The 23,961-nt window shown below is 32.1% G+C and overlaps 1 protein-coding gene across 1 annotated transcript in view; it reads left to right on the plus strand.

Annotated features, from left to right (window-relative positions):
* Positions 1-14,724, plus strand: part of EPHA5 (EPH receptor A5) — a 347,186-nt gene extending 332,462 nt beyond the window's left edge. Inside the window, 3 exon segments of the mRNA XM_021702245.1 lie at positions 2,323-2,516; positions 6,583-6,738; positions 14,619-14,724. Coding sequence (XP_021557920.1) covers positions 2,323-2,516; positions 6,583-6,738; positions 14,619-14,724 — 456 coding nt within the window.
* Positions 14,725-23,961: the final 9,237 nt, after the last annotated feature.

Here is a 23,961-nt window from a genome sequence, read left to right on the forward strand (position 1 = left end):
GAATTAAATTCAATGACCTAATTTCCTGGACCAAGTACTTAAGTTAACTTAGAGACATGGTATTATATTTCTGTATATAAATTTACCTGAAAATAAAACTGATTAAGTAATATATTCTGGAAATAATGTCTCAAATCAAATAACTTATGAAATTCCTGTAAAATTAATGACTTGGTTTAATTTATTCATTTCATAGTCGCATATGAAGACTAGCTGCTCAGTGGAGGAAAGACAATATTTAAAAAAACATAGGTGCTAAATAAAAAATAGAGCTTATTGGTAGCAGCTTTGGGAAAAAATTCATTATGAAATAAATCAAGTTTAAAGTAAGTAAAAATCTCTGTTCTCACCGCATAGTGAAATATTTCATGACTTAAACTATATTAGGACATTTTATTTTGGTACATATATGTTATTAAAGATAATAGCCACTGACATCAGCAATAAGAAGTCTTATAATAAGTAAATTAATAGATATCATTTATAATGATTATAATGATTTATTATAAATATTTATTATAAATCATTTTAATCATTATAATATGTCCATCAATATGTAAGTTCAAATGATACTTTTTATTTTTTTATTTTTGTTCTTTTATTTGATTACCAATGAGAATAAATGTTTTCTCAAAATTTATTTAGGCTTTTTTTTTTCTTTTGGGAAGTTTTGGTTAGTATCTATTTCTCATGAATCTCTTGTTTTATCATTGTATTTTTCAGTATTTATGAACTTTTTAACATATTAGGTAGGCCAGTCATATATTATAGTTTTCATAATAGTTTCTACCATGGTTTACCTTTTACTTTTTTAATATTTTTTGAGTTAACTAGGGTGGTAGGTGACTCTCAGGAATTTCGCTCATAGTTATCCAGTTATTTATCTGACCATTTATTTTTGGAGTCCTGGAGTACTTTTTATTTCTCTGCCTGAACTTAACTATTTGTACTTCTCAGGAAGTTTTATTTTATGCCCTTCCCAGGGAGATATATACCACATCTGACTTCAAATTGTGACCAAGTGCTGATGACTCTCACCTTTACATTATCATCTCAGATATCCCCGGCACCCTAGCCAGATTCCTGCAAATTGCCATCTGGGTGTTCCCCACTCACCCCAAACAAAACAAGCCCCAAATTATACTTGTCAACATTCTTTACCCCCCATAAATGTGTTAGCCTAAAGTAAAGAGCAACAGCTATCCGGTGTGAGAAGTCTGAACTTGCTTTATTTCGGATACGTTCCCTCCTCTCCCCTCTACCCCTGTAACATAAATGTCCCCTAAATCTGCCATTTCATCTTCTTTCCATGTGCCACTGCTTTTCTTCAGATGCCATTTCCTTTATCATTGAGAGACTGGTTTCTTTCCAATCTTTCAAAATTGTTTTTGTAAATTTCCTATTCTAATAACTGTATTTGTATTTTTCCATTTGTCAAATCAAATCTAAAGTCTTTGTCAAAAAATGTAATTAGCTTTACTAGTTAAGGAAATATGCACAATAGGATTTTGAGAATTATGTTTATTATTATTGGCTTTAGTATCACTTAAATATTTAAATTTTCTAGAACTGAAACCTGTATTATGTTCAGAAGCATAAATGGATTTCTTCTGTAGTTAGACATTTTGATGACAGCAGCAACATTATAAATGTTTTTGATAAAACAATTTCACAATTAGACCAATACTCATATGTGTGGTTTTATTTAAAATCAATGATGTTTGTAATGCTATTTAAGCAGTCATTCCAAATTCCTGACAGAAATCAGTAGATGATAATAAACAGCCAGACTTTGACATTATTAAATGATACATGAGACAGTTATGCTAATTTAGCCTTTGACTTATCCATCATTTACCATCCAAAAGTCTCTTTTGAAGTAAAATTGCAGTTCTATTACTTTAAAAAATGTGTGTCTGCCCATAATTTTTCATTAAAAAGACATTAACTTTTCAGAGAAATCACTAAAAAAATGTAATCCCTATTTGATTCCAGAATGCAAAGATAAATAAAACATGAACATTATTCTTATGTCAATTTTACAAATCACCCTTCATCAAGATTTTATGTAAAAAATGATTACCATTTATTTTCTTCATGGTATGTGAAGAAAACCTACCATTTTACATTGTGATAACGTATTTACTTTTTTATGTTGTTTTGCAGCAAATGGAAGTAATCAGAGATTTTAAAGATAATGATGCTGGTTATTACTGCAAGAGTAAGACTAAGAAAGGATGAACGTTGGATACTAGGAAATTTCTCAGGCTACTCCATACTAAATATGTGGTGTTGAGTATGGCTCTGTTCTGCTTTCCACAGGTGATTAAAGCAGTAGAGGAAGGCTACCGTCTGCCAAGCCCCATGGACTGTCCTGCTGCTCTCTATCAGTTAATGCTGGATTGCTGGCAGAAGGACCGAAATAGCAGGCCCAAGTTTGATGAGATCGTCAACATGTTGGATAAGCTGATACGTAACCCAAGTAGCTTGAAGACGCTGGTTAATGCATCCAGCAGGTATGAAGACAGACTTGAGAGATTTTCCTAATGTAGTTAATTCACACTGATGCCATCAACATTAAACCAATAAAATCATTTTTTTAAGATTTTATTTATTTATTTGAGAGAGAAAGAATGAGACAGAGAGAGCATGAGAGGGAGGAGGGTCAGAGGGAGAAGCAGACTCCCCGCCGAGTGGGGAGCCCGATGCGGGACTCGATCCCAGGACTCCAGGATCATGACCTGAGCTGAAGGCAGTCGCTTAACCAACTGAGCCACCCAGGCGCCCAAACCAATAAAATCATTTTTATACACTTTAATCTATAGATCATATGACACTAATTTATCTAAATACAGTTTTTGTATAATGTTACTCTCTTACAATAAAATATTATTATTAAATAATTTAAATAATTAAAAGCATCAATGCCTAATCTAACTGTAAATGCCAGTTTCAGTAAAATGTTTACTGTAGCCAAGTTTAGGTAACATAAAAAAAGTAAATGAGGGGCGCTGGGGTGGCACAGTTGGTTAAGCATCAGACTCCCTATGGGCTCAGGTAGTGAGTGATCTCAGGGTTGTGAGATAAAGCCCCATGTCAGGCTCCCTGTTGATCAAGGAGTCTGCTTGGGATTTTCTCTCCCTCTCCCTCTCCTTCTGCCTCTCCCACTTGTGCTCTCCCTCTCTCTCAAATAAATAAATAAATCTTTAAAAAAACATTTTTTTTAAAAAGCTCAAATGTATGTATTTTGATGTGTTTTGGATCTCACATAGGTGTGTATGGGGCAAAATAAGATTGTAAGATCATATGGAAAAGCCAAATAAGCACTGTTATATTGTAAACCAGATATATCTAACAATAATTACTCTTTGATTTCTTTATAACAGATTTTAGTGTCTGTCATATTTTATGAACAGTGACAGCTCCTTTAGAGATTCTTTGCTCTTATTTGGTTGTGCACAGATATTTGGCTAATCATCCTCCTACTGTGAAGTTGGAACAAGACTTAAAGCTGATAAATGAGTAATTTGTGGAAAAAATTGGTATGAACAAATGAGCATTTTAAAAAGTTTTCTGAATGTACATGAATACATTTAAATAATTCTGCATATTTGTAAAGCATACTTTTCTCTTTAACCTGATTAATTACAGAATTATCCTCTCAGAAAAAAAAAACAAACCAGTTTGATTCTGTACTTTAAAAAAATTGCCAGATTGTTATTTTCACTATATTTGAGGAAGTTTTTTATTTTTACAAGAAGTGTAACCAAATTGGCTGCCTATTAGTGTGAACTAAATGAGAAATAATTTGTTGATAAAGTTACATAAGTCCTATGATTCTGACATAACATTTGTTTACTAGGCAAAAAGTCATTTTTAAATACAAATGAGGAATGAATCTTCGACTTCTGTTCAAGCATCATTAACTTTCTGTAGTAGCAACTGGAGAATTTATCTTCTTAGCGATTATTCCTTATGTTGTTCCTGAAATATCTACTTTTAAATTATTTATCGTCATGTAAAATATTAAGCATTTCTTTCATCTACTTGTTTGAATTATGTTAAGTTGTCACAAATGGACCTAAAGAAAGGAAATCATAAAAAGACATTTGATGTTCTAAATTGCATTAGTTTATATTGCTATCATTATAGATTCAGAGCAGTTTAAGAATCTCCAAAAAAATTTCATATTTTTTGTGTGCAATATATAGAAGGAGCTAGGTAAGTTTTATTTATTTATTTATTTATTTATTTATTTATTTAAGATTTTATTTATTTATTTGACAGAGAGAGAGAGAGCACAAGTACGCAGAGTGGCAGGCAGAGGGAGAGGGAGAAGCAGGCTCTCCGCTGAGCAGGGAGCCGGATGTGGGGCTCTATCCCAGGACCCCAGGATAATGACCTGAGCTGAAGGCAGCTGCTTAACTGACTGAGCCTCCCAGGCGCCCCTTCATTTAAACAGATTTGGCTTAAGACTGTACCACTCACTAGCCATCTTTTTTCAGGCATCTACAAATCTTAATTCCAAAAGGTGTTAGTCCCTGATCATTGTCTTTTCCTTTATTCCCACCCATGTCACAAAACTTGGTGATTTCAGTAACCATGTAGATGATGTTTGAATATCTCTCAGTACATTGAAATATTCTTCTTCAATGATTTTGGTCTCTGTCCTACCTTGAACTCTCCTTCTCATAGTCATGTTCTAGAATTTGTTACTACCTAAAATTGGCAACTCTTCCGTAATTTCAACTTCAAGATCCTACTCTCCAAATATTTCTTCCTATATTTCTATCTTCATCAAATCTTTGACTCCCACTGCTTAAAGGCTACCAGTTACAAGGAATCCATTTATTTATCCAGATAGTCATGTGTCCACATTGTGTCATGCTATGGGCTAGGTGCTGATTATACAGCTTTGAGCAACACACTACTGGAGGAGAGAGATATTGAACAAAATAAAAACATTAAAAATCAACTTTGGTTTTGCAGTAGAGAGTAAGAATAGAACTTAGGAGGATAACTCAGAGGCTAGACTAGTTGTGCAGGTAAGACATGATGATGTCTTGCACTAAAGTGGCAATAAATGAGATGGAGAAGAGTGGTCAGATGTGCAATATATTGGAAGTAAAATGGAGAGTACACACAATGATAGATTGTGAGGGGATTGAGGACAAGGAAGGAGTGAACTGTTGGATCATATCCTGGAGTAGGGAGGACTTCAGGAGGAATTGGATGTGAAAAAGATGAGAAGTGTGGTTTCAGACATGTTGAAGTGATATTCCTATGAGAAATATGGAGGTGTGAAGTAGCTGTATGAATATATGAGAAACCTAGGCTGGAGGTAAAAATTGGAGGAAAATAGATGCTACTTGAAGCATAAAAGTGGGTAAAATTGCCTATAATGGAATTCTGGCCTGAGCAGAGAAGATATAGGGCCAAGTCCTAGGTCCCTCCAAATTTTAAAGTCAGGAGGAGTAGCAGGCAAAAGGAGATTGAAGAGAAGTCAAGGAATATTCAATATCATGGTAGCCAAGGAAGAGAGAGAATTATTCAAAAAAGGTTGAGACAAGGTAGGATTCCAAAAGGGAGGTGTAGTGGTGGATGTTGAAAATTTCTGAGAAGTCAATCATTTTAAAGATTGGAAATGTCCACCGATTTTGGCAAAATAGAAATCATTGCTCAACTCAATAAGAGCAATTTTTATGCAATTGACTTGGAAGAAAATACACTGGAGTAGGTTGAATTGTAAATGGAGTGTGAGAAAGTGCAGAGACCATGAGTAGAAAGGTATTTGTCCTATATCTTATGGTTGAAATTTACTTAGGCAAACCCCCCACTGATGGACATTTAAATTGATTTAATGTTTATTCCCACTTACAAAAAATTGTACAAGTACTCTTTGTCATTTTCCTCATTATTTCCTTAGGATACATTTCCAGAAATAGTTCTCATCATCATATCATTATTATTATTGGCCAAAACTATGAGTTTAGTACAGTTAAGAGCATCTCATGGGTTGATTGATCCTATTCTGTTTTCTCATGTATTTGGGGTGACATTTTGTTTTCCAAGTTCTATTACTCCTGGGGTAAATTAACAAATACGTTTATGTAAGAGCATAAAATAAAGGATAAATAACTTCTTAACTTCCTGGGAAATTAGCTTAAATGTGCTTGAGTTTCTCTAGCAAAGTCTAGGAGCAACTGCCTTTGCACAAATTGGTCTTCATATCTAATCTTGGTAGCATTTCCTCTATTATTTTTACAAACAAAAAACAATAATAGGAAGTAAATTCATCTAAATCACCACATGGAATTTTTAGCTAATGTTTCATATCACAGATTATTACTTATTAAATAATAAGATTATTTATTAAGCCATTATAAGTTTTCATTGACTATGTGTAAAAAAAAATCTGAATTTTGTGTTCTATATTTTGAATAACTTTCTTCCATGTTAGTATTAGTATATATTTCCCCTATAAATATAAACCAGAAAATCCACTGATTGTGTGCTAACATTACAATTTGTTATAAAAGAGTTAAAGTGTTACTCGTAATATTGCTATTCTCTGTGTTTTAGGGTATCTAATTTGTTGGCAGAACATGGCCCACCGGGATCTGGGGCCTACAGATCAGTAGGTGAATGGCTAGAAGCAATCAAAATGGGCCGGTATACAGAGATTTTCATGGAAAATGGATACAGTTCAATGGACGCTGTGGCTCAGGTGACCTTGGAGTGAGTAATTTTTCTGATAATTTTTACATAATTGCTGGGGCGAGAAAAATTGTTTGGAATCCAATCTGGATGAGGTCAAGGGAAATCAGTTAACCTTTGTCCATGTGTGACAGCTTTCAAAGAAGCCTCTTCTTTTTTAGCCCATACTGTTAACGACTGCATGGTTAATGCTACTTGTGGCCAGTATCGTTGCTTCTTTGCTTCAAACAAACAGCACTTGAATATTGGAATAATTGGAGTAACAGTTCCTTGCTAAAATACTGGCATTTTGTGTTGTGGAAAAGATGTTTTCTTGACAAAGTTTTTATACTGGTACCTATGTTATATGAATGTAATTACAAAACAAACTGTAAGCACAATTGGTGTGGCTAGTCCTACATAACGACAAAACACATTCTTAAATTTTGGCTATAATGAATACCCGGGCAGCAACAGCTTAAACAAAGCTTCCCAGGCAGGAATCTCATTTAACCTTTAACTGGTGCACCTTATATTCTTGCAATGCAAGGATATATTAGATTCTGCCTCTGATTTGTTATTTGGTACAATCTCAGTGAAACCAATTGTGCCCTTTTCTGTTTGCACGTTTAAGATAACGTTTATCAAATCTTATTAAATAAAATCCACTAGAGTTAAATATTAAATTCTTTAAGGTTGTAAGTTGTTTGTATTTTATTATATACTCTGTATGTGTAATTATTTTAGCCTAATATTTGTTATTTGTGAAAATTAACTGTTGTTATGGTGGTTCCATCTAGCTTACATGAAGATGAATAATGTTTTAACCTGTGAATATAATAATAACTTACTTTAAATTACCTATAAATTCAAAGGTTAAAATATTGGTGTGAGGATTAGAACATGGTAGAACATCCTAAAGCACTAAACCACGATCCTTATTCCATTACTTCTCATAATATGAACATTGAGCAGTTGTCTCTCACCATTTCTAGTCTGACATTCTTTGCTTCATTGAATTCACTGCCCATCCACACAAATGGTAACAGGGTACCATCATTCGTCACCAGATAATGTCACATTCTCAGCCTTTCTCTTCCTCATATCTGTAACTACTGGACCTAAACTCACTACTCATCATGCTCTTTCTATTTGCTGAATCTCATCCTTACCATCACCTCCAAATTATATCTATTTGATGACACATATGCTTTGCCCATTATTTCTTTGGATGCTCAAAGAACTCATTTGTGCTATATTTAAAATAGTAAACAGAAAATTTTGCTGATAATTTAAAACTATTTTTACATGATTGCTATTTAATTTTTCAGTAAAAATGGTCATTTTAATTTATTAAAGTCATTTGTCATTTTATATTAAAATGATACTGTAGGTATTTCTTCTACCCAATGTCAGATTACTTGTAAATATATAATAAAATTATTTGCATTAAGTGGTGTCTCTTTTTTTATTAAAATAGCACATATACATATATATGTATATATATATGTGTGTATATATATATATATATATATATATATATATATATATATATATGTAATCATCCACTATCTTTTTGCCTCTCCCCTCACAGAATAATTTTAATCACAAATAATGGTTTTTGCATTACTACTTCTCTTTTACTTTATCTCTTTGGAGCCCCAAATGTTGAATATTTTAACGTTGTATTTTAGCATTTCATTTTTTATTTATTTTTTCTTGACTTATTTGTCGACGCCTCTCTTCCCAAACTCTTCGTTTTGTATGTTTTCTTTCAAGACTTAATAGCCTTCTACCATCTTCTAATTATGGTTCTCCACCCCATTTCTATTCTCTAGTAGTTTTTGTCTGATCAGTTTTTCTCTGCTTGGTTCAGCTTTTTCTCTTTGTCTCTATTACTTTGGTATCCTGTTGCCTCTTGCCATATTGCGTCCTTTCAGATACTTTGTCTTTTGATTTATTTACCTTAACCAGAAGAGTAAAGTGAAATTAGGAGACTCGTTAACATCTTCATGTTCAGAGATGTTGGTCTCCATGCGTCAGTTGCTTCAGATTTCTGGGCAGATAATTACCCATTCCTTACTAGGAACTGAGCCAGCAAACTTCAAATCCAGTGAAGTTGATTTCCAGCACCTTTAAATACATGTCCTCTTGTTTATTGTTCTTTTTACCACATTTTTCCGATTTTATAAGAATATATTTATCAAAATATCATTTAAATAACTCACAGAACAGTGAGTAATCAGTTACTTGTTTGGTCAGGAATATAAGAAAAAGGTTATCTGTGCATTTTCCTTGCCTTTAACCAAAAAAATTATTAAAGACACATGGCAAAGGAGCTGGGATATGAGCAAAGACAAAGACAAGCTCTTAAACATTTAAATAATGATTTTTTACACATGGTCTTTACCCAATATCTAAATACTAATTTTATGGAGCCTGCGTAATGCTATAATAAAATAATAAAATATTATTATCAGTGTTATTGCCAAGGCATAATAGAAACTGAGAACTGGAAATATACCTGTGATAAATGCTTAGGTGGGGGAAAAAGATAGGATCAATTACTAAAAGGCAAGAGATCAAATTGCCATATACTTAAACTAGAATATTATGTTAGAATTTATGCCTTCAAATTTGTTCTCATAGTGGGCTTAGAAAAAGGAATAAAAAATACTACAATTTTTCAGAACCGCATACTTTGATAAAATTTTTCCTTCATATAGGTTTAATTTTGTTTGTGATTTCCTCTTTCTTCTTTTCTTTCTTCCTTTCCTTCCTTCCTTCCTTCTTTTTTTCTTTTCTTTCTTTCTTTTTCTCTCCCTCTTTTTTTTTTTTTTGCCAGCACATGTATATATGGCTTAATGTGGAAAGGAAATGAAAAACTTAATCTAAGAGTTAAAATGTGTTCAGCAATATGGTTTTCAAACTTAAGTGTTTCTGTCTGCCATTCTCTGTACCTAAACCTTGCTATTCTGTGTACAATACACAGAACAATTATGGCAGTAATCTGTACTATGGTGTGTAAATGCAGTGAGTTGTGGTTGACAGGGGAAATTGTAAGCTTGCGGTGAGTTGCAAATTGAATCCAAAGATCTGTAATAAGGACAGTAGTACAACTGCTTTTTAAACTTATTGTTAGACCAGTACTGTCAACTTTTGATTATTCAGAAGATGAGTGAAATCCAATGAATTTAAATATTTCGCCAATTGTGTGTAAGCTGAAGAGATTTATGTTAGTATCATTATTTAAAATGGGGTCTTAAACTACTAAAATGGAAGTTTTACAAATCTAGGGCTAAAATGTATGCACGCTAATTCAAGTAGATTTCTTAACGTATCAATAAAGACATTATGCATAATTTACTATATACCTAAAATACACACAGGAGTACTTACTCTCGTCTGCATTCTACATAATTAAGCTAACGTTTCTAGTCTAGTTCATAGTCTCACTATGTCTCACTCACTGAAAACCATGACCAATCATGGTTAATCTTTGCCAAATGTAGATATATTTATCTTGTGCAGTAGATCTACAAATGATTGTCAGGATTCTTCTAAAGGAACCAAAAAATTTCAAACCTACAAATGCATGATCAAATTATGACAAAAATATACACACTGAAACTTAATGAATATTTATTAATCTCTCTTCTCCCTTCTCCTATCCAGCCAGTGTTGGTAGAGTAAATACCGGTGATATGGCTAAAAAGTGTGTAAAGCAGAAGGGAGAAGAAGTGAGGGAATGACTTATCCACAAACAGATGAACTAAATCCTGAATAATCAAGAATTGCTCCAACATCAACTAGACACCTCTTGTTATTCCCTATTTTTCATTCTGCCATTTTAGTATCATAATATCACTGTTTTCCATTGTTTAATGTTATGGAGTAACATTTGAAAATATGCTGAAATGTAATTACATCAATGGCAATTCATTATATTCGCAGCTTTTCTAAAACTAATCGTGCTTTGTTGACAAAAGCCAAGTTATTTTTGTGTAACAATACTCTTCTTATCATGTTTAAATTCATAAGCCTCTGTTGAAATATAGTTCATCATCATTAGAATTGGCTTTGGGTATTACTTAAGATTACACATGGTCATGATACATTAAGTATAATATTTATAAAGGGGATACATTTAAAATTTTACCTAGCTATAAAATTTCCTATATAAAAAAATAAAAAGAGTAAACAGCATATCTTGCATCATTTTGAAAAATTTTTTGTAAGTAGAGCAGTAACTTCATCATTAAATATAAAATACTTTAATTTTTATCAAATTTCTCTCACTTTATTACTGCTAAGTTGACAATTTAATATATACTTTAAAGAGTAAAATGGCAATTCTTAGAAATCATGAAAGTATAAGACAAGCTACTTAAAATACTTTAATGCATTTATCAATATTGGAATAAAATTATTTAACCTTTTCTAGAAATGTTTTTCTGATACTATTTTAATTGTCATTTGTAATATAATTAGAAAAATATTAAACAGGATTTTTTAGGAAACTTCTTTGCTGCTGAGAACAATTTTAACTTGCAGAAATGATCTTATTTCTCTGTAACCTTTTCACTGAAAATCACATTGCATAAAGGTATATGTACATTGTATGCATTATAATCATGCTATTTTCTAAATCTCTGCACATTAATTTGACAGCTTTTGAAATGACAAGTCAGATTTTAAAAACATCAGCATTCCATTAAAAACACACATAATTTATGGCAAAATATAAAATGCGATGCTGTGTTTTTATAACTCCATTTCTTCCATGGAAAGAGGGATGGGGAGGAGGTGGGATGGACGGAGAGAGAATTTCCATAATCTGACCTTCCATGTGCATCTTAGGGGACAATCAGATCATAAGTTGACCGTGAAATAAAATCTTATATTTGACTGGGAAAATTTCAACAAATTTAACTTAAAATCTAGATACATGGAATGTTCGGAAGAAAGAAAGATTTTATTTGCCTGTAAACACAAGCTCTATAACTGCATTTACTAATCAAATACAACTCCTCAAAACATCTGTTCTTTAACATGACATAGATGTCATTAAAAAATTTAAATTTCCAAAGCACTGAACCAGTCTTTCTTGTGGTCAAGATATTTTGAGAGAATGAAGTCATATTTATATATACTATAACAACAAGTTAAAACAGTGGAAATAAAAATAAGTTAAACCAGTGGTTTAATATCAGTGAGACAACCAAGTGTTCTAATGTGTAGCACATGCAGGCGCACACACACCCCACACCCCCCACCAAACACACACACACACATGCACACACTTCAAATTAAGGTTTTGGTATTGTGTATTCAAAATCCATGCTGTTTCAGTGAGAAACCTATAATTTCTTTCTCAGGTCTTTCAGAATAAGTTGTAATGATTATTTTCAAAAGCTCATTCCTAATAATTGGATTAGTCATATGATTGTGCAATTTAAGTACATATATGTAACATTAGGACTTTCGAACTTGGATTCTGGGTTTATAAAGCATATGATAAAACATCTGTTTTAAAACTTCGTTTTAATTACTAATTATTTAAATTCTCTAGCTGAGAATGATTATTTTCAGGTTAAGAAATTTTAGTCCCTATCACCTGACTTAGGTCCAAAGTATGCTAGTGAGCACACATGAATACCCACATCTACGCAGTTCTTCATGATTCATAAATTGTAGAAACATGAGAATATTAATTAGCTCATAACTGAAATTGCTATGAAGTATAGATTGGGTTACCATAGCCTCAAAGAAGTATGTGTTCGTTTCCACCATTAAATATCTTCCTTCTTTTAGAATTTTTGATATTTGATGTTATCACTACAGAATTCTCATTTTACAGATGAATAAATAATTGTATGTAATTTGAAGTACTTTGCTCAAAATCATATCTCAGAGTAATTAGAAATTAAGAGTATGGACTTTGACATCAGGTTCCTGGTTTAGTATTAACCCTGCTACACACTAGCTGTGTTATCTAGCCAAGTGATTTAAATTCTCTAAGCCTTCATTTTCTCATCCATGAATGATTAACAAAAATCTATGTCATAGACTTATGTATTTTCCTAGCAGATAGGAAGAGGAAATCTTAATTTTCACCTACTATTTTTATATTAGTGCAATGTTTGTCAACTGAGGGAGATTTTGCTATTCAGGGGACATATGGCAAACATTTTGTCTTGTCACAACAAAGGGTCAACTGTGGTGCCATACTTCTGGTATTTGGTGGGTAGAGGCCGGGGATGCTGTTAGATATTCTATAATGCACAGAGTAGCCCCTACAACAAAGATTTATCCAGCCCATAATGTGAACAGGGGCAAAGCTAAGAAACTGTAATGTAGTAGAAAAGAGGAAAAAAAAATTAAACTCAAGCTTCTTTTATCCCGATGCTAGTCAGCAACTAGCTATTTTATAGTCTATTGCATTACTAACAGTAGTCATTTTGTTTCAAAATGAATTTTTACTGTTTTCTTTTAATTTTTGCTGATGATTATCTTCCATGACTACCTTATAGATCGATTGATAGATAGATATAGATACAGATATAGATTATTTTGTACTCTGGTGTCTTGTAGTTTTAATACCCTCTAATGTTTAATATTCACATTCTAAGAAAGAAAGAACTATGTTTCCACCCTAAGTATAAATTGCTTCTTTTTTTAGCTACTTGCCATTTGCTAAAACTCCCCTAAAAAATCAAGAAAACATAAAAGGAAAAGGAAACCTAAGATATTATTTAAATAAGCAATTATTTCCAATGCTAATATATATAGAACCTAAGTACACATTTTTAAAATTTCTATTCTCTGATACTCTCTTGAGATTTACATGTTTCCAAAGCTACCGAATTTGACATATAATGATTCTAATGTCATTGTATCCAATTCTAAAGAATTCTAAGATACTCTGAATGCAAAAATATCCTTTGAGTATAATGTATTCAATAAAGCAATTATCTAAAGAATCTAACAGGGCAAACAGTTTTGTCACTTAAAAATCTTGATTTGTTATTTTTTCCTTTAATTAATGTTACCACTTGCCAAACATACCTGAATAATTTTATTTGCCAAATATATATTCTAGGAGTATAGAATTTCCGAATATCCTATGAAATAACAATTAAGAACAATGGATTTTGACTTTGAGCTCTATAATATGCTGTTAGTTTAGAAATCTAAACATTTATAATTTTCTTTTGAATAATAAGCTTGTTTAAAAGAAACAGTAGAAATATATCTTGGTTGAAAAGACTTTCTGAGAGTGTGTAATCTTCAGAATGCTCTAAATGCCTCAAGAGCCTAGATATTATTTGGTAAAGGAAGAAAGCTCTGGTACTTTGGGTTCCAAGTAAAAAATAAAATATTTGAAAGTGTTGTAAGAGCAATGTAGTGAAAATTATCCCGTAAAGATATCTGTTGTATAAAATGATTGTACTGACTGAGTCCTTTGAAGATTTTGGTCTTCAGCTGCTTAACTGTAAAATTTTAAAAGTATATTTTATGCTTCTTTTAGCAAAAAAAGAAAAAAAAATTGTTGTTCCTATTGTAGGTCCATATTTTCAAAATTGTTCAATGAAATTGTACCTTTAATTTAAATATGTTATTGGTAAGCATGTGCAAATTTTTTTCCACCACTCTGTGCCACCAAAATAATGAAGCCTAAAAAGGGGGGCAAATATACATTATAGCACCCCTTATTATTATAAGTTAAATGTTTGACTGCAAACAGATTTTCAAGGTGCAATTTGGGAACCTGCCTTTGAAAATTGGACCCCATATGTCTAAATTTGGACTGTAATCTAATTAGTTTCTGCAAAATGTTTGTGTCTTTGCCAGCGTGAATTATTGAGGTGTGCTACCAATTGAATCAATACATACATCCAATGTGTGCTTTCTTCATGCAGGGATTTGAGACGGCTTGGAGTGACTCTTGTCGGTCACCAGAAGAAGATCATGAACAGCCTTCAAGAAATGAAGGTGCAGCTGGTAAATGGGATGGTGCCATTGTAACTTCATTTCAATGTCACTTCATCAAGTGAATGATTCTGCACTTTGTAAACAAGCCCTGAGATTTATTTTAACAACAACAACAAAAAATACGGGGGGGGGAAGGGAACACTCAGTGATTTCTAAACCTTAGGAGAGCATTTGTTTCAGCCACAGAATTTGTAATCAGTGTTTTGCTAAAATCTCCTTATCTTCCTCAGTGTCTTCATTTTTCATGAAGCAAATATAACCTGCATGGAATAAAAACCTGAGGTTAAACATTATCTTATGTTGCAACAAGAAAATCCTTTCCACTACTTCTACAAAATTTTATAAATGAAAATTATAACTATATATAGCACCTTTACAGACTGAATTAAGGCAGCCCCTTTCAAAACTTCCAAGAATCTACTTGAAAGGAAAAGTTTATAGCCATTTGTGGGCTAACAGAAGCTGCAATTTACTGAAGTTTACTTCAAGTCTTAAATGTCTACATAAGTGTATTGAAGAGCAATATGATTAGGTAATTTCTTAACAGATACCTTCTTTTGTAATTTAAAATGCTGTTACACAGTCTAAGTTATAGACTCTAGTGTATAAATATGTTGCTTGATCAAGGACAAGTACAATACAGGGTGCATATTTATTTTTCTGTGTTATAAAATTTACTTTTAGTTGCTCTTCTAGAAACTATTAGGTAATAAATGTGTATATACTGTATAATTTGCTATATACCCAGGAATCAGTTTAAGTTGGAGTTTTGTGTGTGATGCTTGCACATGTGTGCATTATCATTCTGCTTGCATTTTTAATAGTGTTTTAATTTTAGCAACATAGAGGAACAAGTGTTCCACAGTGTAATATAAATAGGAGAAGTAGGGAAGCAGTAAAATGAAAATTTAACACAAGCTTGTGTCTTTCTTCCTCTCATGTGTCCAAAAGCTACTAAATCTCTTTATTCACTAACAGGAAATGTCTATAAGATTAAATCCCCTTTGGCTTTTTGAAAACACTTTGTGGTATCTGTGACAATGCAGTTCTTCTAGCCATTAATCTTGCACCCCTGTAAGAAGTTTCACCTTTCTGAGTCCCAGAAAATATCTTGTCAAGCAAAGTTGACACCGAAGGGCACATTTTCAGCAGGATATAGAAGGATTTAACTGTGCAGGCTTCTGTTAATGTTGTTAAATCCAGGCACATAGCACTAAGCATTACCCCTAAGTGTTAATCCTTTGTAACAATTTCCCTTGTGGTTCAGCTCTAGAAATTTTGATACTAAGGCAGCAATGGAATGATGAAATATATATATATATAAATATTTATATATATATTACCTTCAGAATTGTCTTTGTTTCAAAACTTAACAAGTTTTACCTGTTGATGGCTGTTTATTCATTTGGTAATTTCTTCTTGTATTCAGTTTCATCAAATTGAACTTATTTTGATAAACCAGTCCAAAGTATTATTTAGTTGGCCTTATTAAGGAATATAAGATATGTTCTATGTACATTCTATGTACCACACTTGGTGAAGAAGGACATTTGTGTTATAAATTATATGGTTTATTAGAATTTGAACAAAACTGAGCTCCTTGGTGAAATAACAAAATTTTTATAGTATTACATTTTATAGAAACCATGGGATGACATGTGATTATTCAAGGAGTATTGCATTTGAACAAAATATAGCCTATTTATGTTATCAAGGGCAATAGTATATTGGAGTAGTCTGGATTAATGAAATCCATAGAAAATATACCTGCATGATAGTAATGGTATTCTGTCTTTTCCAAGCACTTGTTTTAGTTGAATATGAGCACATACAAGAATAAACCTTTAAGGAATAACTTTTTTCTACCTTGCCCACCTTTTACTTAAGCAGTAAGTTAACTCTTTGCTAAAGAACATGGCAAAAAAAAAAAAAAAAAAAAAAAAAAAAAAGGTTCTAAAAAATTTTAAAATGGTATATTTAGTTTGGCCCAATTATGGCTATAATTACTTATTAGATTTATACTATACCATGGGTCCTAACAAAATACACTTCAAGTATACTTTAATAGATAAATGAAATTTGCAGACAAAGTAGAAAAAGGTGGATTTAGCATTGTCTTGACAAAATCACAAGTGGGCATCACCATTATGAAAGATGCCTTTGTTCATTTCAAGAAACAAAATGAACTGAACTAATTCTTTCTGTACAAAATAATTGGAGACATGTTGCACTTTACTGAATTCCGTAAAAAGAACTGAATTTAAGTCATAAAGTAACAGTTGAGAACCTTCAAAGCAGGAATAGACATATTGATTTAAAATACAAACTATCATAAATGTTAGGACTAGTCACAATTACTTACACATAACAAATATATTTTCTGAATGTCTTCTAAAAGTTATATGTTCAAAAATGATTGAGAGGTCAGCACAGAGTATATCTAAGTGATTAGAATTTAAAGTTACAATGTAGATTTCCTCTTTTCACAAAAGAACAGTATAAATTAATATGGATCGATTCCTTTGCAATTCTGGTATTCCTTTGGGAAAGTAAATTGAGTTGAAAGTTAGACACATCGATTTCATCTACATCTCAATTTGGTTGAGAATTTCTAAGGCATGGCAATATGATTTTAAAAGAAATAAAGAGATTTTCAAATAAGATCTGCTCTCCCCCCACATAAAAAAAAAGAGGAAAGAATTCCTTTCTAAAATATTTATTCACCACTGGATATGTCACCAATTGGGAAGTGCCAATCTCATCTATAAATGTGAGAAGTGGAACCAGGAGAGGAGGCAGCTCTTGTGAAATGCAGGGAGGCAGTAACCCAGGGCGAGGTTTGACAAATCTTGATTGTGTGATTTCTTATCCTTTTGGTTCATTTTGTCACCCACCAGACAACTAAAAATAAAACATAGATTCAATAATTTTAGCACATAAGATAGATTTGTCAAATAATACATAATGTTATTGTAACTATCAAGTAGCAATACCTTTAAAGCATGAGTCCTTCTCAATGTTGAACTTGGAAAATAGGAACAAGCAGGGAGTTTTTTTCAACTTACTGATACCTGTGGAAGTCACTCAGTTACTACTTTTACCAATCATAATTTGTTTTCTAATCTTCCCATTTGCTCACATGTTCTTCTTGGCCATTGAAATATCTGAATTGTATGTAAAAATGTAAAGATTTTGCTTTTCCCATGTAAAAAAAAAATGTGCATGGTTTTTTATTTCTTCTCTTTTAATCACCAAATCAGTGTTCTAAAGTTGTAGGATTACTGTAAAAATTATATTCCAATACTCTATCTAAACTTAAATGTGGCCAGCATTATTAGTTTCAGAGTTGTGAAAACAATACAGAACATCCTTCACTGAGTTTGTAAAGAATTTTAACCAGTGTGCAATGGTGAAGAGATAGTTTCACATCTTAAGTTTAAAATGAAAAATTAATATCTGTTCAACACTTATGTGTTTGCATGTCTGCTATTTAATCTCCATGTGAAAGTCAAAGATTTTTTTTAACACCATTATTTCTCCCATTTAAAGTGGGCTTGCAGAAGCACAAGTAGAAAAATTCACCTGTGGAAGACATTTTTGTTTGTAATGGTGCGTTGGATGGCAAATTTGTGTCAGATATTAGAAATTTACTAGATGTATGATGTTGCATAGTAGGATAAGGTCTTTTTCCCACTTTTTTTCTTTCTAAAAATAAGAAGACAAAAAGCTAAATATGATAGTAAACTGTGTTTGCTTATGTCCTGCCAGATGTTTAAACTCAAAATAAATAAAAAGTAGGTACAATATGATGATGATGATGATGAATAAACAATCAGAATGCTAGTTTTATTTGAAATTAATAACTAGAATAAGTCATCATTTTTCCAACTCTGTAGCACAGCTGGTTACATTGAATATTTTTCTCTATTATGCTGTTAATTATATAGTAATGTATCAAAGGAGAAATAGATAAGAACTTTCTTTTCATGTTGGTTTATAAAAACATCTTTTTATACATAAATGATTGAATGTTCTTATTCAGAATGACCACAAAATTATTGCTTAGGAGAAGACACAATTCTTAAAAAAGAGAGAGAGAGAGAATCTATTTATTATAATCAGAATCAAATGCCATTTGTTTCTTCTAAATGTAAATGAAAAAAATTGAAGGTGGCAAAATAAATCATGTTTATTCAGTCTGGGCTATATTAACAGTAGAGATTTTAGTGGTCAACAGATTTGTGAATCTTTAGATTGCTATAGTTTTGCATTTAATAATTTTACAGTGTGTAAATTTCATTTTTAATAGTCTGAGAATAAAACTTAGACTCAGTCATTTGTTAATATGTTTATTAAATTCTCTTAGAAGCAGCTGTATAGAGTATCTTATTCTAGGCTAGGCATCAGGATATCTCAAATCTGTGCCTAAGCATTAATTCAAGAAAGGATTAGTGTTTCTGTATTTTTCCCCCCATTTGAAGCTCTCTGTGCATTTGGTTTGTGTATATGTTTTTGTAGTGTAAGATATGAAATTTTATATTTTTTCAGAAAATAAAAAAACCCTTTGAATACAGTTAAATCCAGTTGTCATGCTTGACCCTTCCCCAAAAGATTCTAAACTTATGGCCTTTGTATAATGATTTCAGTTAGTTTTAATAAAAATGTTTGAATTTCCTATGCTAAATATTTAAAATACAATCAGCATTCATTTTCTTCAAAGACATATTCATGAATCTTTTTATTCAAGTATTTTTTGCAAACAGAGTTTGACATAAGACTGTAGGACATGAGCATAATTGTGTGAAACCTAATTAGAAGTTGATTTGTGACAGTGTAATACAACATTACTTAAAAAAAAAAAACCCAAAACACAAAACTGTGTGTACCATCTGCAAAAAGAGACTCTGCTGTCCAGCATTAGTTGATCATCTTCTCATTGCCCTGCATCTGCTTATGGCATAGGGTGGAGGAGTTACATTCTTAAAAGAAAGGTGTCAGTAAGTACAAATGCTCCCTCTTTTTCTGTATATATTATATCATATTGGTCTCCTTTTGTAAAAAGCATACCAAACAATCTGCTGTATTCAAGGAAATTAATCATATTTGTAAATTTTTGTATTTACATTCGTGAAAAGTGACACCACCATGCTTATGGAAATAATCTTTAACTCCTTTGTCTATACATAGAATCAGTATTAGAAGGTATAACATTTACTATTTTAGTAAATAGCCTCATGTAAAGACTCTGAGCACTTTGTTACCAAATAGACTATTCTTGCCTCTGCTTTGCTGCAAATGTAAAGATCTAATGATAAAAGGGATTTTTTCTCCCAATCCTATAGACATTCTTGATCAGGTAGGAGGGATGGAGAGGTGGTGGGAGGTAATGTTTAATAAGAAGGCACTATTCTGTATTAGAATTTTCCACACATACCTTTAAGATAATTTTATTGTCTCCACTTTACTGATGAGGAAACCATGACCCAAAGCTGTTTAGAAATTGCCCAAGTCCTGACTGCTCTTCAAAGGCAGGGTGAAAACCACATTCATTTGAAACCAAACCAAAATGTTGCCCATGCTATCTAGATGATGGAATCATTTAGGCCAATCTCCTGATTTAATTGGTGGAAGAACTGACGTTTAGCAAGAAAGAAATTATCTGAACATTTCCACAAAGTGAAGTGTAACCCTTGGTTGGGAACCAGGATCTGAGTGATTACATTTCTAACATATTTGATTTTTAGAGTAAGCCAAACCTTCGAAGTCAAAAATAGTTTTTCTTATTTGTAATTCTTCCACTGAGTAGGCGCACAATTTAATTCAGTGTATCTTTCTAGTACAGGCATAGTTTTCTCAACTACAAGCACAGAAAATGGCAATACATATTTATTATTTATTTCCAGCTATAATATCTGAACTTTGCTTGTGGAACTTTGAGGCCTACAAGTGATTCATGACCAAATTGTTACCAAAAGTAAAACATATTGATACTTATTAAAATTCAGAGTAGCCATTTAAATCAAGTAGAGTTTTATATAAAATATTAAATGTCATTTTACTTGAATTAGTAGGCTAAAAAATAATAAATTGGAATAAAGCTGGCAGAAATATTGAACTATAGATAATATTTCTTCATAGCAAGAGCTATTAGTTCTTAAATCATCCCCCTAATTTTTTAAAGTTGATAATGAAAAATATTAATATGTTGACGTTATTAATTTCAAAGTTTCTTAGTGATCCTAAGTTTTCAGAAAGTAAAAATTTGTATCCAATCCTCACAACAGTCCTTTAAGTGAGATATTTATTCTGTTTTTCTTTTGAAAAAAGGTAGAAATCAAGGCTATGCAAGGCTAAGTGACTAAGTGACTTTCGTCAGATCTCTTTTAAAGTTAATCCTCTGCCTCTGAGTTCCAGATGATGCTCTCCTACCTGCTTTGAAATCTGTTCCATCAATTGCACCTGGTCTTGAATGTCTTCGCCTATCAGTCTCCGTGGTTCCCTCACCTAGCCTCTACATGTACGTGAGGGGTCTATACGGTGTGCTTGTCTGGGGCATGTCAAAGCCTGCTCTGTCACTCGCTAGTTGTTTGAACTCAGGCGAGCCATTTAACCTCCCCGTTTTCAAGTATCTCATTTATTAAATGAGGAAATCTTTTGACTATTTTGAGAATCTAAGAATACATATACAGCTAGTAAAAATAGTGCTGACGACATAATAACTGTTTAGTAAGTGTTATTTATCTTTATATATCTTCTTCACTGAAATCTTTTTCCTCACTGAAATCTTTGTTCTCACTCTATAAATGTCATCAAAACTTCCAAACACATAAAATTTGATAAAATTTTAATAAATTCCCTTGTAAATATAAGCCAGCTTCAACAATTATCAACTTAATGCCAATTTTGTTTTGTACATAACTTCAGTGACTCTCCTCTGCCAGATTTAAAAAAAAAAAAAGCCCAGACATTTTATCATTTCATAAATAAATACTTCAGTGTATATTTTCAAAATAGAGAGCTTATTTTTAATATAATCATAATACTATTAAACTATCTAAAAATTCACAGTCTTTCAAAATATTTTCAAATATCCAATTGGCATTCCCCTGTTTTATCATACATTTTTTTTATAGTTCCCTTGAATCAATATCCAAATGTTCCTTTTATTTCCTATAAATTGGCAATTAGACTCACAGATTCAGGTGCATCAGATTCAGGTTTCATTTTTTTTAAGAAGACACAAGTACTGTGTATTTGCATCAGTGCACACTCAAAGTAAGCTATCTTTCTATGATGTCAACAGTAATTGGGGATCATTGCCAAATTATTATTCATTAATAATTTTGAAATGATTTTCATCATTCTTTTTTCATCTAATTGCCACACTACTTTTATAAAGACTAATTTCCATTTATCAACTATTTAGTTACTCGGAGATGGAGTTTATACAGGCAAAGCAGAGAAGTTGATTGGTGTAATTTTTTTTCTGTCTTTATTTAAAAGTGGTCCCAGGCTCAAATATCCCCTCTTCTTAATTGTTAATATCTTCTTAACAACATTAAGAAGGTCACCCTTAAATATCCCCCCTTTCTTGGTATCCAAGAACTCAATCTTTTCTGCTTTGCCTGCATTTCCAGCAATTTATTCTCAGTTAATTCCACTAACTTTTATTATTCTGCCATTCTTTTAAATGCTGAAATTCCAGGATTGTGTTTTTAGTACTCTTCCCATTCCATACTATATGCTTGCCCTTAAAAATTGCATCAACCCACAACTCTTCAATTTTAACATATATGGGACTGGATTTTTATACTGAATATCCAGTGCTGATAGTTCTCCAAAGATAGAGCTCCATGTATATAAATTTATACTGAAGATCTCTAATTGACTTTTAAAATGAGCATATCTCAGTTGACCTTACCTTCAACACGACTTATACCTTCTTCCATAGTCCCACTAGAAGATACTACTTTATATAGAGTTAACAAAGATAGATTTCCAAAATTTATATTTTAAATTCCCTTTTCCCTCAGCATCATGTGAAACTTGTCAAAGATTTTATTAGTTTCACGTTAAATGTGTTTCTCATACATATTACTAGCAGATGTAGAAAAATAAGCAAAAGTCAAAGGTAACACTAATTAGGAAACATAGCTTAGAAAATTTAATACATCACCCAAAATCAAAAGGACACTCTTGCTTGGTACTTTATTTTATGCACTTTTTTGATGGGAATTAAATGGGAATCTTACACCTTTGAGCAATCAATTATAAACAGTAAACAGCAATTTTACCCAAAATTTTTCCACTATTATAATTTTGGATCATGAAATTAGAAAAAAAAAATCTGGAAAGTATCAGACTGACTTTTCCTTTGTCCAAATAGGTATGCCCTATAGAGAAGGTGCTCTGAACCATGTCAGCAAATAAATTGACTTGGATTACGCTGAAAAAAAATTTTTAAAGATAATAAACATTTAGTCACAGTCATTTGAAAGGATAATCCTTGAAGGGTTTCCACTCTGATAGACGGATAAAGTAAAATGATTTACTGCATGTTCCCTGGAGTGGTAACAGCCCTAACCATACAAGTGAAGTGGCGTATTGCAAGTCAGGCCAAACAACAAATGTTTTTCAATCATTCCTTTTTTTCTCTACAAATATGTGAAATCAACTATAATGGATATTAATATCAAATAAAATATTTCGGAATGTGCAATCTAAGTGTGTTTTCAGGTGAAGTATATTGTAGACTTCTCAGTTCTTTGCTTTGCTCATGCTGAAGAAGGCACCAGAAGTTATGATCTAATTTTTGTGTTAAGCCCAAGTGTTTCTCAGGATTTTCTGAAAGTTCCCCATGTTTAATCATGGGCTGTTCCTTTATGTCCTGTCAAAGCACATGGTCATAATACAGAAGAAAGCTTCCAAAAAATAAATGCTCTTTTGTGCTTTATAAAAAAGTGGTTCAAAAGTCAAAGTCATTCATATAGGCTTTGAAAACGTTGCTTATATTATCCTCCATTGGAGCTTCACAAAACATTCTAGAAATACAAAGACTCACCTAAGTTTAATTTAATGATTCCCCGGGTATTTGGCTTATAGTAGTTGTTACTACTACCGCATGGTAATTCTAAGAGTAGATTGTCATCCAGGTGAACACTTCTCAAGTTAATCACAAGAACGTTATATTTTCTCAGCCAGTGCTACTCTGGGGAAGCATTAATGAGAAGGTATCCATTCTGAGTTGTATGTGTATTAGTGCAATGTATC

Source organism: Neomonachus schauinslandi, chromosome 2 (assembly GCF_002201575.2).
Source record: "Neomonachus schauinslandi chromosome 2, ASM220157v2, whole genome shotgun sequence".
Classification (NCBI taxonomy): Eukaryota; Metazoa; Chordata; class Mammalia; order Carnivora; family Phocidae; genus Neomonachus; species Neomonachus schauinslandi.